The sequence below is a fragment of the Mus musculus genome, chromosome 9 (genome assembly GCF_000001635.26).
Source record: "Mus musculus strain C57BL/6J chromosome 9, GRCm38.p6 C57BL/6J".
In the NCBI taxonomy this organism is placed as follows: domain Eukaryota; kingdom Metazoa; phylum Chordata; class Mammalia; order Rodentia; family Muridae; genus Mus; species Mus musculus.
Window position 1 is genome coordinate 77,947,139 of NC_000075.6, and position 15,062 is coordinate 77,962,200.

Genomic DNA, 15,062 nt, shown 5'->3' on the forward strand with positions numbered 1-15,062 from the left:
GATGGAGTTGGTAGGTAAGGCCAAGAGAGGATCATGGCTTCGGTCTCCTCTCCGGTAATGCATTGCAGAGGGCTCTGAGGCCTGTAGTACCATTGATTTTAGGGGAGCACAGCTGTTTGGGGGGCAGTGTACATGTGGTTGTATTGTAATGTGTTATCATTTAAAATTACGTTAATCCTGTATATTCTCACAGTCAGTTCTGGTACCTGCTGTCTTCATTATCTTAGTATAATCAAGAAGTTGGATTGAAATTCCCAATGAGGTCATGGGCTGTGAAACTTGCTTGATATTAGGGCTCTGTTATTCTGTGTTGTAGACGGACGGAGTCACAGGCAATGGTAATGTTTGCATCACAGGGCCCGTGGAAGGCTGTCTGGAATGTTTTAAGAGCAGTCGGGTGTAGAACGGAAGACCCGAGTTCAGTTTTTGCGTGCATGACCCCTGGCAGCTCATCACCACCTCTCTAGGTAAAATGGATCTTGGCTTGGGACAGTGATATCCAGATCCATCCATTTGTAGCTTAGCAACCCAGTCCGCTAGTGCTCTCCCATGTGATCACATGGCTGGCTGGTAGCTGTGGCTCACTGCTATTACCCAGTATGTCACACTGACTGTCACCAGGCCAGGAAAAGATTAAAGTCAAAAAACAGTTTCTTCTGAGGATTGTTCTCACACCACCAGTATCAAAGAACTTGAATCTTTTTGGCCAGAAAGGTTAAAAGCACTTACTGTTCTTTTAGAGGACCCAGGTTCGGTTCTCAGCACCTACATCAGAAAGCTAACAGCTGCCCTGTAATTCTAGTTCCCACACCATCTGGTGTGAGAGGACGTCTGTGCATAAACTCATGCCAGGTACACAAACATGCAAAAGCAAAATTGTCGGTGCCTCCACCATTTTCTGGTTGTGAGTGATAAGAGGCAGGTCAGACACCTCTGACTTACATCTGCTCTTTACTAAGGAGGAAATGGACCCTGATCTGCGTTTTTCACAGAGAAATTAACAACCAGCATCCTCTTAGCATTCCAGAGACATTCTTCTAGAGTTTTCTTGCAGGTCTATGATTCAAATATTACTATTGCCTGTGACTCCGTCTACAATAGTGAATAACAGCCCTGATACCAAGTTTCACTGCCCCACTACCTCATAGAGAATTTCAGTTTTTGGGCTAGCTGAGTCCATAAACATCAGGTGTGTGTTTGATCAGTGTTGAGTTTGTAATGATGGTAATAATATTTTACCTGTGTTGACTTACTGGGTCACGTGAAGGTGTAATTATCCTCATTTCACAGACTGGAGATCTAAGACTGAAAGAGTAACTTTCCCAAGGTCATCTGTTGGCAAGACAGGCACTTGAACTCCTGCTGGCTTGCTTCAGAGTGTGTGCCCCTCACTACTATTGTTCAATTCCCATTGGCCAGCAGGTATCTTTACATATCACTTTCAACTCTGTTTTAAGAAGGGTGGAATCCTGTCTGCCTCTGTCCTGTTACTAATAAAGCAATCTGCAGCTTTGCACACAGAAATTCAAGAAATATGTTAGCGTGAGTCAGCTCCATTTCAAAAGCCTGGTAGCATGAGAAGCAGCCATGGAGCACAGAAGTAAAACCAGTCTCCGTGTGGCCAGATCCCCACACCAATGCAAGGTTTTCACATTGCTGCACTGTAGCTTCGTGGGCTACAGTTAATGGGTAATTGTGAGAGGGAGTTCTGAGTCCACCTGCAGCAGACCGATGATGCTCACTTATCAGTGAGGAGTCTGTGCATCAGATACTGTCTCGTTCCAAGCAACAGAGTGCGTTTTGATAAAGCAAAAGTTATCACCAGTTCTCGGATTTAAAGTGGAAATGAAATTGGTACTGTTAATGATAAATTTCTATGACAATGTACCCATCTCTGATAACTAAGTTGTTATGTGGAGTCTGTGTTAGAGATTGTTAAGAATTCCCCTAGAATTGAATTCTAGGACCATTTTAATTGCCCTTTCAAACTGATTTTTCTTAGAATCTATATATATATATATTATATATATACATATATATATATGTATATATATATATTTTTTTTTTTTTTTTTGCTTGTCTGTTTGTTTTTTCGAGATAGGGTTTCTCTGTGTAGCCCTGGCTGTCCTGGAACTCACATAGATCAGGCTGGCCTCGAACTCAGAAATCTGCCTGCCTCTGCCTCCCGAGTGCTGGGATTAAAGGCGTGTGCCACCATGCCTGGCTATATATTGTTTTTAAGGACCAGAAAAGCCCGTGTCTTTGTTCTGAGTAGAAAGGAAGTTCCTTTCAGTGTTGAAAGGTGTGCACATATGTGCATGTGTGTTTGTATTTTTAAAGTTGTGTCGTACCTCACAGAATGTTTTTGCTGAGCACGTTGCTAAGAGGGGAGCAGAGCATTGAGGAAGGGGCTCCCTGGGAAAAAACGCCTCTGTAACTAGGATTTTAGGAAGCTACTGTTGTGGGGTGTGGGTCTTCCTCCCACTTTCCTTTGGAGTGCGTGTCTGACCGTCTGTAGTATCGTGGTTGTGTACTCCCACTTTAAGGTGGTACAGTGTGTGTTTAATACCTAACTTGAAATAGCCAGGTTCTGTTGCTTAGAGGTTGCTGTATGCTGAGGGAGCCCAGATAGCAGAGCAGATAGAAACTACAGGGAGGCCCCTGCTGTGGGGCTGGGGGGAAGGAGCAAGGGCTGGGAATGAAGAGAGAGAGTAGGGAGGGGGCTTGCAGACAACCCCTTTTAGAACAGAACAACTGGGCATGTGGGTAAACAATCCTGGTTCCCTGGAGGCTGATGAGGTTTGAGGCCAGTATGGGTTACATACAGACCTTGCCTCAAACGAACAAACCACACTGCAACGCTAGTACCACATATCACAACAAAAAGCCAGCTGCCGGTTTAGAAAGTGTTCTCCAGCCGTGTGCAGTCTCCTACCAGGTCCCCTCTGTAGGCCAGTATGTGCCTGAGTCCCGAGGACCCACTCGTTCAGGGCTCCCCGCTTGCCAAGTGCATGCTAACCAGTGCAAAATGCCCTCCAGCCCTAAAATACTGCCTCCCCTCCTCCCTCCACTAACCAGCAGCCTCAGGAGTTGAGATGGAGGCTTCACATTTGAAACATCTAATCTTATTTAGTGCAAAGGAATTCTGGTGGTGGCAACATTTTAAACATGTTTGTCCCCAAACACTCCTGTTATATCCAAACAGTAGGACGGCTTTACCTTCTCAGCGGCCTGATCTGTGACTTGGAAGGACAGCACATCCATGCTTTGCTCTTAGTTACTGATCTGAGTGCCGGAATGGGCTGGCTGGGCTGCTTTTCTTCAAGTTTCTCGGGGGGGGGGGGGGGGTGCGGTCAGGGTAGTGATGGGAGTTATGTTCTTTGTGTGAGGTTAGCTATATATGTGGGAATGGAGGCACTAAGCTAATGTGAATTATTTTTGTTAACCCAACTTTATTATTTATTTAAATGCCAGAAGTTTTGAGAGATTTATTTCATTATTGGGTGACCTTCGTATCCTGAAGCTTATTAGACTGTTTTCCTCCTTGTGTCCTTGTGTATTTTTCACATTTCTGCTTTTGTTTTTGAGATGGGGGTCTTACTATGTACAGTGTGCTGGCTGGGAATTCACAGAGCAGCCCAGTGCCCTAAAGCTGTATTTTAACATTGCTGAAAAGAATTGTTGCTTATTCTCTCTTTGGGAGCCAATGTTCTCAGCATAGAACACTAAAATTCAGGGGGCGCGTGTAGTAGCTATGGTTATGTGTGCATGTGTCTGTCTGTCTGTGTGTGTGTTGGCAGCCAACATAGAGTGTCCCCCGCCTGCTCACCCTATGTTGACCATCAAAAGTCATGGATGAGCCCGAGTGCAGGCTTTGAGTGCCAGCCTGGCATCCCAGGTCATAGGTTTGTTAGCCCAGCTAGTTGGCTGTTTTAGATGAACTTTGACAGTTCAAAAACAGTGGATGGGGTGAGATGGTAGACAGCTAAACTTCCATGATATATTTTTAAGCCAAAAGAAATTTGACTGGACTGATTTCACAGAAAAGGAGACTGCCAGCCTGCTCCTGTCACCTTTGCAGCCAGAAACAGGATTTCCAGAATGCCCCTGGCACAGATGGGTCACCAGGCGGCCTGGCTGTGGGTTTAGGGCATCAGCTCTCCTAGCTGTGATGTAGTTTTACACAGTCTGGCCTGTCCAGACAGATGGCTGTATGGCCCGAGCCCCTTTCCCTGCATGGCCGCTTTCTTGCTTCCTTCAGCAGGTAGACTGTGCCTGGGAGAGCTCTGGTTCCATAGCCTAAGGAACCTTAGCAGTTCTTGCCTGTCACTGTCATACCAGGCCCATTGTCAAGCTTCTCTCGCCCTTCTTGGCACCCCAGGGGTGGGGGGGGGGGGAAGCAGCAGGGGGGAACCGACTTGCTGGGAAACCTGTCCTGCATAATCTTTCTTTTTTTTTTTTCCATTTTTTATTAGGTATTTAACTCATTTACATTTCCAATGCTATACCAAAAGTCCCCCATATCCACCCACCCACTCCCCCTTTTTGGCCCTGGTGTTCCCCTGTACTGGGGCATATAAAGTTTGCAAGTCCAATGGGCCTCTCTTTCCAGTGATGGCCGACTAGGCCATCTTTTGATATATATGCAGCTAGAGTCAAGAGCTCCGGGGTACTGGTTAGTTCATAATGTTGTTCCACCTATAGGGTTGCAGATCCCTTTAGCTCCTTGGCTACTTTCTCTAGCTCCTCCATTGGGAGCCCTATGATCCATCCATTAGCTGACTGTGAGCATCCACTTCTGTGTTTGCTAGGCCCCGGCATAGTCTCACAAGAGACAGCTACATCTGGGTCCTTTCAATATAATCTTTCATTCTTTGAAGATGCTTCGTGTAACTGTGATTTAATTCACCTGGGCTTGCACTACATTCGAAGGGAGCTAGTGAGATAAATTGGGGGTAGGTTTTCTGCAGGAGCAGGGCTGGGCCGTCTTTGGGCGTGGGATTTGTTTGCCCTTTTGGGTTCAAAGTTCACAGTATTTCACGCTGCGGTGGTTCTGATCTTTCTTTGGACTCAGGCATAAGGATTCTAAATTCTAAGTAGTTTCTGGAAGTGATGTAGAGGGTGTGCTGCTGGACTCTCTCCTCCCCTCATGCTCTCCTCAGCTGTCTTCATAAATATAAGGGAGTTTGTTTCGTTCATTCACTCATTCATTCATTTTGGTGTTTTGCCTGCATGTATGTCTGTGAGGGTGCCAGCTCCCCTGGAATTGGAGCTACAGACAATTGTGAGCTGTTAGGTGGGGGTTGGGGGTGAGGGGCTGAGAATTGAACTGGAGGTAAATACAGGGGAGTTTCTAAACAGAATGCCAGCACCAGTCAGTTTTCCATGGTGTGATGTTTAAAATGTGACACAATAATATAGTAGCAGAGTTGCCAAAAGTGGTCTAGAATTTTATAGTGGGAAGAGACACAACTGAGACTGTCTGCTGGCACACCTCGAAGTATTAAAGTGGAATTCTTACATTGCCTCGTGGTACACACCGGTTATCCCAGCACTTGGAAGGCTGAGGCAGGGAGGTGACCAGTTTGAGGCCAACCTAGGCTTTTTTGTCTGTTAAAAAGGAGATTGTCTGAAATCTGTTCTAATTTACCAGCCCCTGCTCAGTTGTTTAATCTTTGTTCGTGTGTTTTATGTGTGATCTTGAACTCCTGGATAGCTTTAGGGTACTCTGATGGTTGGAATTTCAAAAAATGGATTCTGATACGCCTGGCTGTGGCCTGCAGTTTCCGTGAGGCCCTCCAGGTTGAGTGAAGGTCAGAGACCCCAAGTTAAAAGGCTGTTACTTAGGTGTAGTGTCTGCAGGGTCTAGCTTCTGGGGAGAGAAATCCATTCTCGTCATGTATTTCTTGTCTATGTTTTGGGAGCTGGGCAGATCAAAGAGAGGCCTGTTGCTTGCTCCAGAGGATCAAAGCCTCCCCCAGAGAGGAGGCCTGGCCTGGTCCCCACTAGCACCATGGTTCAGAGTGGCTGTGTTCCCACTTGGCCCAGCACGCTTGAGAATCGTGTCTGTGGCCTTCACAGCTTGGAGGCTGGAAACTGCGGTAGGCAGGCAGGGGTAGGCAGGCAGGCGGGCCGGCTGCAGACCTGACAGCATGATTGAACATTCTTGTAAATTGGGTCATGGCGTTCCCATAATTCCAGATGACTAGGCAAAGTGTCAAGGGTTCTCCGGGGTTCTGTACCTATGTGAGAGTATATCCCAAAGGCTACTTCAGCAGTGGGTCAGTCCAGCGTGGCTGGGAAGACACCCCTTATACTGCTGCTGTGGCAGGGCAGATGAGGCTGTGAGGGAGATGAGACTGGAAAGGGCGTAGTGCTGCAGGCCGTCCACGGCCAGCGTCGGGGATAGAGGGGGTGTGAGCAGCTAAGGATGGGCACCCCTCGTCTTTCCCAAGGCATTAGCCACATGCTCCCTGCAAGGTGTGCCATTTGATTGCCCTCTGTGGAGCCCGGCCAGATGCACCCAAGCCTGGGAGTCATTGTGCTTCTCTGAAAGGGGTGCAGTGCCCTTTCTCGTGATGGACACAGGCTGGCTCGTGCATGTACACCTGCTGTCTTTGGGTCAGAACTCCATTTCTGAAAACAAGGTCCATATGGAGGTTCATTCCATCCCTTCACCCGGCTTTCTTCTTGTGTAACAGTGTCTCAGGTTTCATATATGTACCTGTCATTAATACAGTTGTTTCTCTTAGCCACGTGGATGTACTCAGGACCCACCTCAAACTGAATGCCTGAAGCCAGAGGTTATATAAAAGCTTGTACACACTAAGGTCTGTCTGTCTGTCTGTCTGTCTGTCTGTCTCTCTATCACTGTCTCTTTCATACACACACACACAAATTTTCACCTTCTCACATAAAGCACACTTTAAGAGGCTTACTGTGACATCTCCAAATCACCAGCATCAGTGTTTTTTAAGATCATTAGTAAAGGCTGTGTGAACAGCCAGGCTGATAAGTAGATGTCACTAACTGTTCGTCCCATTGGTAGCATGTAGCATAATGGGGATACGCTGGACAAAGCAGTTTGTGCTCCAGGCAGGGTTGTGTGGGTTGCACCTCTTTCCTCGGAGTGCTGTACAGTCTAACACCAGCCTAAAACGTTTCTGCTGTTTTCAGTCTAATATTCTCGAGCTGCAGTCAACTGCAGGTCATTGAAACCGTTTAGATCCTGTTTGTGTGTAGAATGTTTTTTCTCCCGGACCTTAAATTCTGTCTTCTGAGCTGTTGTATCTCTTTGGGTTTTAAGTCCTCCGTGCCTGGCACCTGATGCAGACAGCAAGTGTCCAGGTGTAAATGAAAAAGAAAAATGAATGGTGTGGATGGGTGATAGCTGGGCAGAAGCGTGGCATTGTGGTTGTGAGTGATACAAGCCTTTGGTGACAGCCTGTCTTTGTACCTTAGAGGAGCAGCAGCCGTAGCTGTAAAGAGTGTATAGACACACTCAGTTGTGGGTGTGGGCGTGGGGGAAGATACCTGCCTTGTCAGAATCAGCCTGGTGAGTCATGGCTCAACCCCCACTTCATCACTGGGGCAGCGAGCCCATCCGTGGCATAGATCCCTCTTGACTCTCGCCATGTCTGCTCTCCAAAGACTGTTGGCTTTTTCCACTGTTCCTAAGTTTGATTGAGAAAAGTTCTGCAAACCCAGGAGGAGAGTGGTGCAGCTGAGAAGGAAGGCACCGAAAGAACAAATGTGGCCCTCTGGCAAAGTCTCCTCCTGGGTGTGCGTTTGAAGAGGGACCCCCATGTGAGGCAGCTCCTGCAGGCCTCCACGGCAGAGCAGTTTAGACAGGTTATCCAGGCCAGACACTGTCTTCAGTTGTCTCCAGATACTAAACCCACAAGTCTTTCCTGAAGCCCACTGCTGGATTCAGTACTCTTGACTGAAATTTGACCTTAGGTTTTTCTGCTTTTCTCTGGCCATGTTAGCCTAGATTCTCAAACTGGATTCTGTCCTAGGCTGCTGTCCTTGGAATCTTAGGTCATTCAGAGCAGTTCCAGGAACTTACTTTTTTTCCCAATCCACTAATGGCTCTCCTCCGCTGTCCACCCCCACCCAGTCGGTTAGCCTTGTATATTTTAAAGCCTTTCTATGCTCTTGTTTCCAGCTTTCCTGTGGCTTCTGCTTAGAAAACTGAAAAGCCTTAGTTAACAAGGAGATTGAACGATTCTTGTATTGTTCCCTCTCCGGGAACTGTTCCTGATGTTAGAATCCAGAACGCTGTGACTTGAATTTTCTTCCTACTGTGTAGCATTAAATGGGTGTGTACAGCTACTAGGAAGTGTGTTCCAACATCTGCTGTGCTTCAGACCTGGGTCCTTGTGCCCTTTGGGCACATCATTTGTTCTAGGTGATGCTGCTGAACATCTGTCCCTGTTTGCACTCTCCTGGACATGGGAGGCAATAGATCCTTGATATTTAGTTAATGTTTTCATTTAGCTGTTGATGTTTTAGATAGTCTCTTAAATCTTCCAAGCTTCTCTCTTGAAGTATTACCCATCCCCCATGCCCCGCCCTTTCCCTAGAGGTTTGGCAATACTTAGAAATGGTTTTGAAGGTTTTCAGAAGAACTGGAGGCTCAGTGACTGATTCTGTGTAAAACAGTGCAACTATATTTGCAGCATAACTAAACACACGATTGTGAATTTGATAACCATAAATTAAAGTTACATTAAATTTAACTGAATTGTTTGTGTGTGTGTGTGTTTGTTTTGAGACAAGGTTTTATTTTGTAGCCCCCGCTGACCTGGAACTATGGCTAGCCCAGGCTAGCCTCAAGTCAGTTTGTCTTGCCTCAGATGTATGCATTTCCCACACCCGGCGCAGTATCAGAGTCCTAAGGTTGGACACCTTGACTCACGACTGTGATCAGTGCTAAATTGACTCGGTCATTTGCTATTGGATTACGATCCAAATTTACAAAAATGTGTTTATCGTGGCCTTTGTGTGTGTGCTCCAAAGGAGAGACCTTTCTGGAACAGTTTATTCAAGCACTTCCACTGGCTTCCTTCCGTTTAGAGCTGACTTGATTGGTTGGAGGACATGATGTTTAATATTTTAATTTTTTACTGTGGGCATGAAGTATTTAAAGTAAAAAACGAAGGTGACAAGTAATTTTAAGCAGGGAGCAGAGTCAGACAGGGTATTGGGGAGTACAGGTGACTGGGGGAGGGTAAGAGGACTAGCAAGACGAGAGGCAGCGGGGAAGGGTGTATGTGCATGCGTGTGTGTGTGTGTGTGTGTGTGTGTGTGTGTGTGTGTGTGTAAATACCTTAATAATGGCATCAGGGGGTGGCTTAGGCTAACAAGATGGCTCTGCAGGAAAAGGCACTTGCCGTCAAGTGTGACAATCTGAGTTTGAGCCCTGTGGACCCACGTGATAGGAGGAAAGAACCAATTCCCAAACTCATCCTCAGACTTCCACATACATACCCCCCACACACACACACAGAATATTTTAAATTATATTGTATATAATATATACTATGTATAGCCTAAGTGTATTTAATATAGACAATATATCTGGTGACAAGCAAGGACAGTTCCTCTCCTGCTGTTTTCAGTGTCCTTCCCCTGTGGGATGGATGTCTGCCACCTTTCAATCCAGTTCTTCTTTCACACCGAGGTCTAGCACCACAGGGAAGGCTGCTCTGGAACTGAGAAGAGAAGTTTAGGAAACTGGGACTTGGTTGGGTTTTTTGGGTTTTGTTTGTTTGTTTTTTGTTGTTTTGGTTTTTATGTGACTTCATAGGCTGCACCGCTGTGGTTTTCAGTGCGCACAGTTGCATGCGTGGAGGGGTGGGGAGCAGCTTTGGTTTCGCATGAGGAATTCAGCCTTTGCCTTTGCACCGTTGAAAATGGCTTGTTCTTGTTCTTTCAGGAAAATGCGTGTAAGAAGTATTTTGAGTAGACAGTAATCAATGTCTCCTTTCTCTTTAATAGGTTTTAAAATGGAACATTTCGATGCGTCACTCAGTACCTATTTCAAGGCCTTCCTGGGCCCCCGAGGTAAGCTGGCTTCTGGTTTAGCTCTCATCTGCGGCTCCCCTCCCATCTCTTTATAGCCTCTCGTAAATATTGCATGAGGTCTTGGAAATTGTTTTCTAAGATGAGATCAAAACTTTATCTCCAGTCCTAAGGACCTTGTGAAGTTCTCTGTTAGTTGAATGCTGTCCCCTGGCTCTCGAGGTGGAGACCTTATGGCTGTGCCATCCTTCTGCCGGCTCAGCTTCCATAGTGCAGCCCGTGAACGCCAGTGATTTCACAGTGGTTGATGGTGGTACGATTTCCTGAGATCTTGACTCTCTAGAGGAGACCAAGCCGGTGCATTCTGAACACGCCCAGTGTGAGGACAAAATGCTCTCTCCCTTGCAAAGTTCTGAGGGCTGCTGTTCTCTACAAACTGGGTCTTGACCTATTGCCCAGGCCAGCCCCGAACCCCTTAGATCCTCATGCCTCAGCTCTCCCAAGTGCTAGACTCTAAGTGTCTGTGAGGCACCACAGCCAGACAGAAGTATATGCATACAGTGCTGGCCATGAAACCCACAGCGTCATGTGTGAGGGGACGTGCGCTGTTGTTGTGCTGTAATGCAATAAGCCCACAGGACTTTACTCTTATTTTTAAATTTAAGTTTCAAAGAATTATCGTTTATTTTGACATGTGTGAATTGTACACACAGTTGAGCTTCGTTTTGGCATTTCCACGTCTACAGAATGTATGAAGTTCTTTTCCCTCCATTACCCTCTCCTTTGCCCCTCCCATCACCCGTCAGTTTCCATATCTCTAATAGTGCTTTAAGGATTTTTTTTGTTTTTTTAAGACCAGGCTGACCTGCCTGCCTCTGCCTCCCAAGTGCTAGGATTAAAGCTGTGTACCACCACTGCCTTTTTTTTTTTTAATTAACAAATCATTTCACATCATGCCATATATTCTTCAAATCCCTTGCTATACTGCTGCTTTTCATTATTTGTTCTTTTAATTTTTTTTTTTGAAGTAGCTATGCATGGCCTTTTAGTATTCTCTATAATACTTTCTTTACAAAAGAACTTTTCAAGGGGTTCACAGAAATGTATAAGGTTTCCATCACCAACAAAATAACCTGGAAAACCAACTTAAAGGAGGAAAGCTTTATTTTGGCTTCTGGGTTCAGAGGGGTCCATCCTTACCTTTCTGGGCCGGAGACAAGGCTGGCCATTGTTGGAAGAGCATGGCAGAGTAGAACCGTGCTTCTGGATGCAGGCAGAGTGTATAAGGACAGAGACAGGATAAGATATTCCCTTCAAAGGGAAGCCGTGTTGATCTGTCCTCTCCCGCCAGGCCCCGCCTTCTACGGTTTTCAATGTCTCAGTAGTCCAGTCAAGGATGAACAAGTGACAGATTCACCCATTAGTGCTGTCAGGGATCTCATGGTCCCTTCCCCCAAAGCCCTAACTAGGCAGCTGCTTGTAAACTGCTTCTTATCAGAACAGAGGACTCTCAGGTTCACTCATTTTTAAGATACAGGAAAAAAAAAACGAAAAAAAAACAACACCAAAAGAGCTTCATCAGTGGGTGAAAGATGAAAGGTGTTTGATACCATCTGCCGTAAGAATAAGGGTGTGGGGCGTCTAACCTGGTACAGCCTCTCTGCCTCTGTGGCAGGTAAAATGCGCGGTCTTTAAACTGTCATCCTACAGTGTCATCCTACAGTGATACTTGATCATTTTGCAAAGATACATGAAGAATGCCCTTCTGAGAATTGTTAAGATCAGGCATCAGGTAGTTGCCCATGGAGAAGGAGCAGGTTAGACTAGAGGGTACTCTGTTGAAAGAACAGGTTACATTGGCAGTGCTGGCTCAGACCTGTCATCCTAGCACCCAGGAAGCGGAAGCAGGAAAACCATGGGTTTGAGAGTAGCACAAATCATGTAACAAGTTCCAGGCCATTCCGAGCTATACTGTGAGAGACAGAAAAAGAACAATGAAATGCCTTTGCATCTGCCTGTGTTGAAACGGTGCCTTCATACTTGGTTATAAAGAGTCAGAAAATTCAGCCTTTAGTTGTCTGAAGTAATAAAAGTGATAAGTGCTCTACTTTGCAAGGTAGAGGAGCCCATTGCAAGGGCACTGTGGCCGTAACCAAGAACCCTGTTCTTTGTATTTTTCCACTTTGCCATTCTCATCCGTCCTCAAGATGACCACCTTCATGATTCCAGTAGCTCAGGCTGTTCACCCACCACAGGAAGAAGATGGTTGTTCATTGCATAAGCTGGAGAAAAAAGAAAGCTTAGTGGTCACAATTACCCCAACATTCCATTTCTGCACGAGAAACCACACAGAGCAGTGATCCGCCATGGTTACCTGGATCCTTAGGAACGCTTGCCCTGGGGCTAGGGTTGTGACCAGCTGCTATGGGTGCTCTTGGAAATACACAATACAAAAGAATAAGGTGCTGAGCTGAACCTTTAAGTAAAGGATATGGAAATTTTATAGGTAAATACTTAGCTTCGCTAGCTGGTAAGTGAAAACGTTACTTTCTCAGCATATACTGCTAAGGCCCAGAGCTGAGATCAAAAGGTGTTAGGGGCCCCTTCCTTGTGGTCTCTGGGGCCAGCCACTTCCCTGAAGGACCAACATTGCCATCCGCCACTACTGTATCATAACTGGTGGCGTGGGGAGTAGAGGCAGCAGCTCTGACTGAAACAAGTGAAAGCAAGGTGCGGCGGACTGGCTGGACGGGGTCAAGTGTCTGCATAGAAGGAAGACTGGCATGTAGTTCCCCAAAGGGAGCGTGTTCCTCTTCCCTGCGAGGCCAGGGGAGGAGATGAGGGCGAGAGCGAGGCCGTCCAGTAGAGCAGTGGCTGGAGGCTGCTTCTAGCATGCGCTTGGGTTTCTTCCCTTTCTTTGTCCTGCCTAGGAGACGGGGTAAGAGTGGGGTGTCCTCTGAGTCAGGGTGGGTCTCTACCCTAAAAACATGAGCTCAGGGGTTCTCAGCCTGTGGGTCAGGACCCTTTGGGACCAAATGACTTTTTCACAGGGGTCATATATTAGATATCCTGCATTATCAGATACTTACAATTCATAACAATAGCAAAATTACAGATATGAAGTAGCAATGAAAATTATTTTATGGTAGGGGGTCACCACAACATGAGGAATTGTATTAAAAGGTCGAAGCACTGGGAAGGTTGAGGACCACTGCCTTGCATAGTCCCGAGTCTGATCATGGCCGAGCCAATAGTGGTCCATTCTTTTTACTCACTGGCCTCTATTGCTGGCTCCCCAGTCAGACCCAGTGTCCCTCACCTGGCTGAAGGGCACACTGCTTGTGCCTGCACGTGCCGGGCACTCACTGAGCTGGAAGGCTTTTGAATGCAAACTACCATCTCTTAAGTTTTCCAATTCCACATTAATTCAGTAAGCATAATAAACTTAGTGGGTAGTTTGACTTTCTATTTTCTTTCAGATTCTTTGAAAGCATGTTTATATTATTTTACTTAGCGTAAACACAAGTAATAAATTATTCTAAACCTGTATCAAAAGAGCTTTGCTTTATTTGATGTATATTTGTATGTGGTTTGCTTTTATTGTATTGCCCAGACTAAAGGCAACATGAGTGTCAGGTGGCTTTGGAAGTGGTCTCCCTTATGTGTTGACGACTAAATGTTTTCCTTCTGTTGGTTTTCAGATACAAGAGTCAAAGGATGGTTCCTCCTGGACAATTACATCCCTACGTTTGTCTGTTCTGTTATTTACTTACTCATTGTATGGCTGGGACCAAAATACATGAAGAACCGGCAGCCGTTCTCTTGCCGAGGCATCCTGCAGTTGTATAACCTTGGACTCACCCTGCTGTCTCTCTACATGTTCTATGAGGTAGGTCAGTGGCTCTAGGGCTTCCTTCCACGGAGCTGTGCTGCTGTGGCCGCCTGAGGTGTGTCCCTACGTGAAGAAAGGCATCTGTTTCACTCGGGAGAAAGAGGGACAGCGAGTCCGTTAATGCATTTTAAGTAGGTTTTGAAGTGGATCTTTATAAACCAGATGTCTGTACAGATGTCCCCTGGAATACCTCAAAGGAGAAGCTTTGGTTGCTGAGTTTTTGTCGCTCGTGTTTTGTGTGGCACACTGAGAACTAAGCTAAATAGCTTCAAAAACATTCTTATTCGCGTAACAGATAGGCTGGAAAACAAAGGAAGGTTGAAGAGCGGATCTGGGTACATTTTATTATTAATAAATGCTTGCTTCTCGTGTGGAGGAGGAAGTGGGTGGGACAGTGGGAAATTCTGTGGCAATTCAGCTTTTGTTTTGATCTGGTAACTTGTCAGATCTCACAAGTTCTGTTTTTAAAGTGTCGCTGTCCATATTCATTGCGCATGGCACTCTTGTGTGGGACACTGTGTTGTGTATAAGCTGATTTTAGAAGCTAGGTCACGTGAGTGGTAAGATCCTCATTTGGAATCTTAGATGGGTGTGTGTGAGTTTGGGCCCAGTCATTCTTTCACGTGGCTAGAATGTTTTGGCTAAAAGGCAAATAATCAGAGTCAACACTTCAGTTCTCCTCCCTATTTTGCAAGGGATAATGATACAGTCCGTAAAGCCAGGAAGACAGGGAATGTTGTCCCTCATTGGTCAGCATGGTTCATCTGTGTCTCTTGGAAGGACTCTATTTTCCAGGCTCACATTAGCCTTTTGCTAAATCCCCTCCATACAGAGAATTCCGATCTACCCACAAAATGGACGTATTCCGATATTCTTAGGTGTTCCGGCAGCTTCAGTTCTCCGGGGAGGTGGTAGAGAAAAGAATAGGGGAGGGGAGGAGGGGCCTGTCGTGGTGGCTTCCAGGCTCATACTGCTCAGGGATGGGAGCTAGTAGAAATTGCCATGACCACTGGAGGATCCCCTCCAGCAGAAGGATGTGCTCGTCCGGTCCTGCCCGTACCCTCTCCCTGGGTAGAGATGCTCGCCTGTGAGAACAGCTCTGCCATCGCTTTTATGTTTAACTCTTAGAGAAGTGCTTACAACC

At 46.2% G+C, this 15,062-nt stretch overlaps 1 protein-coding gene across 4 annotated transcripts in view; it reads left to right on the forward strand.

Moving 5' to 3' along the window:
- The window catches only part of Elovl5 (ELOVL family member 5, elongation of long chain fatty acids (yeast)), a 67,155-nt gene that overhangs the window by 29,774 nt on the left and 22,319 nt on the right, over positions 1–15,062 (forward strand). For all 4 annotated transcript variants that reach the window (NM_134255.3, XM_030244554.1, XM_011242807.2 and 1 more), the window contains exons 2-3: positions 10,003–10,068; positions 13,728–13,915. In NM_134255.3, the coding sequence (NP_599016.2) occupies positions 10,011–10,068; positions 13,728–13,915 (246 nt within the window). In that variant the 5' untranslated portion in view covers positions 10,003–10,010. The remainder of the gene's footprint in view (positions 1–10,002; positions 10,069–13,727; positions 13,916–15,062) is intronic.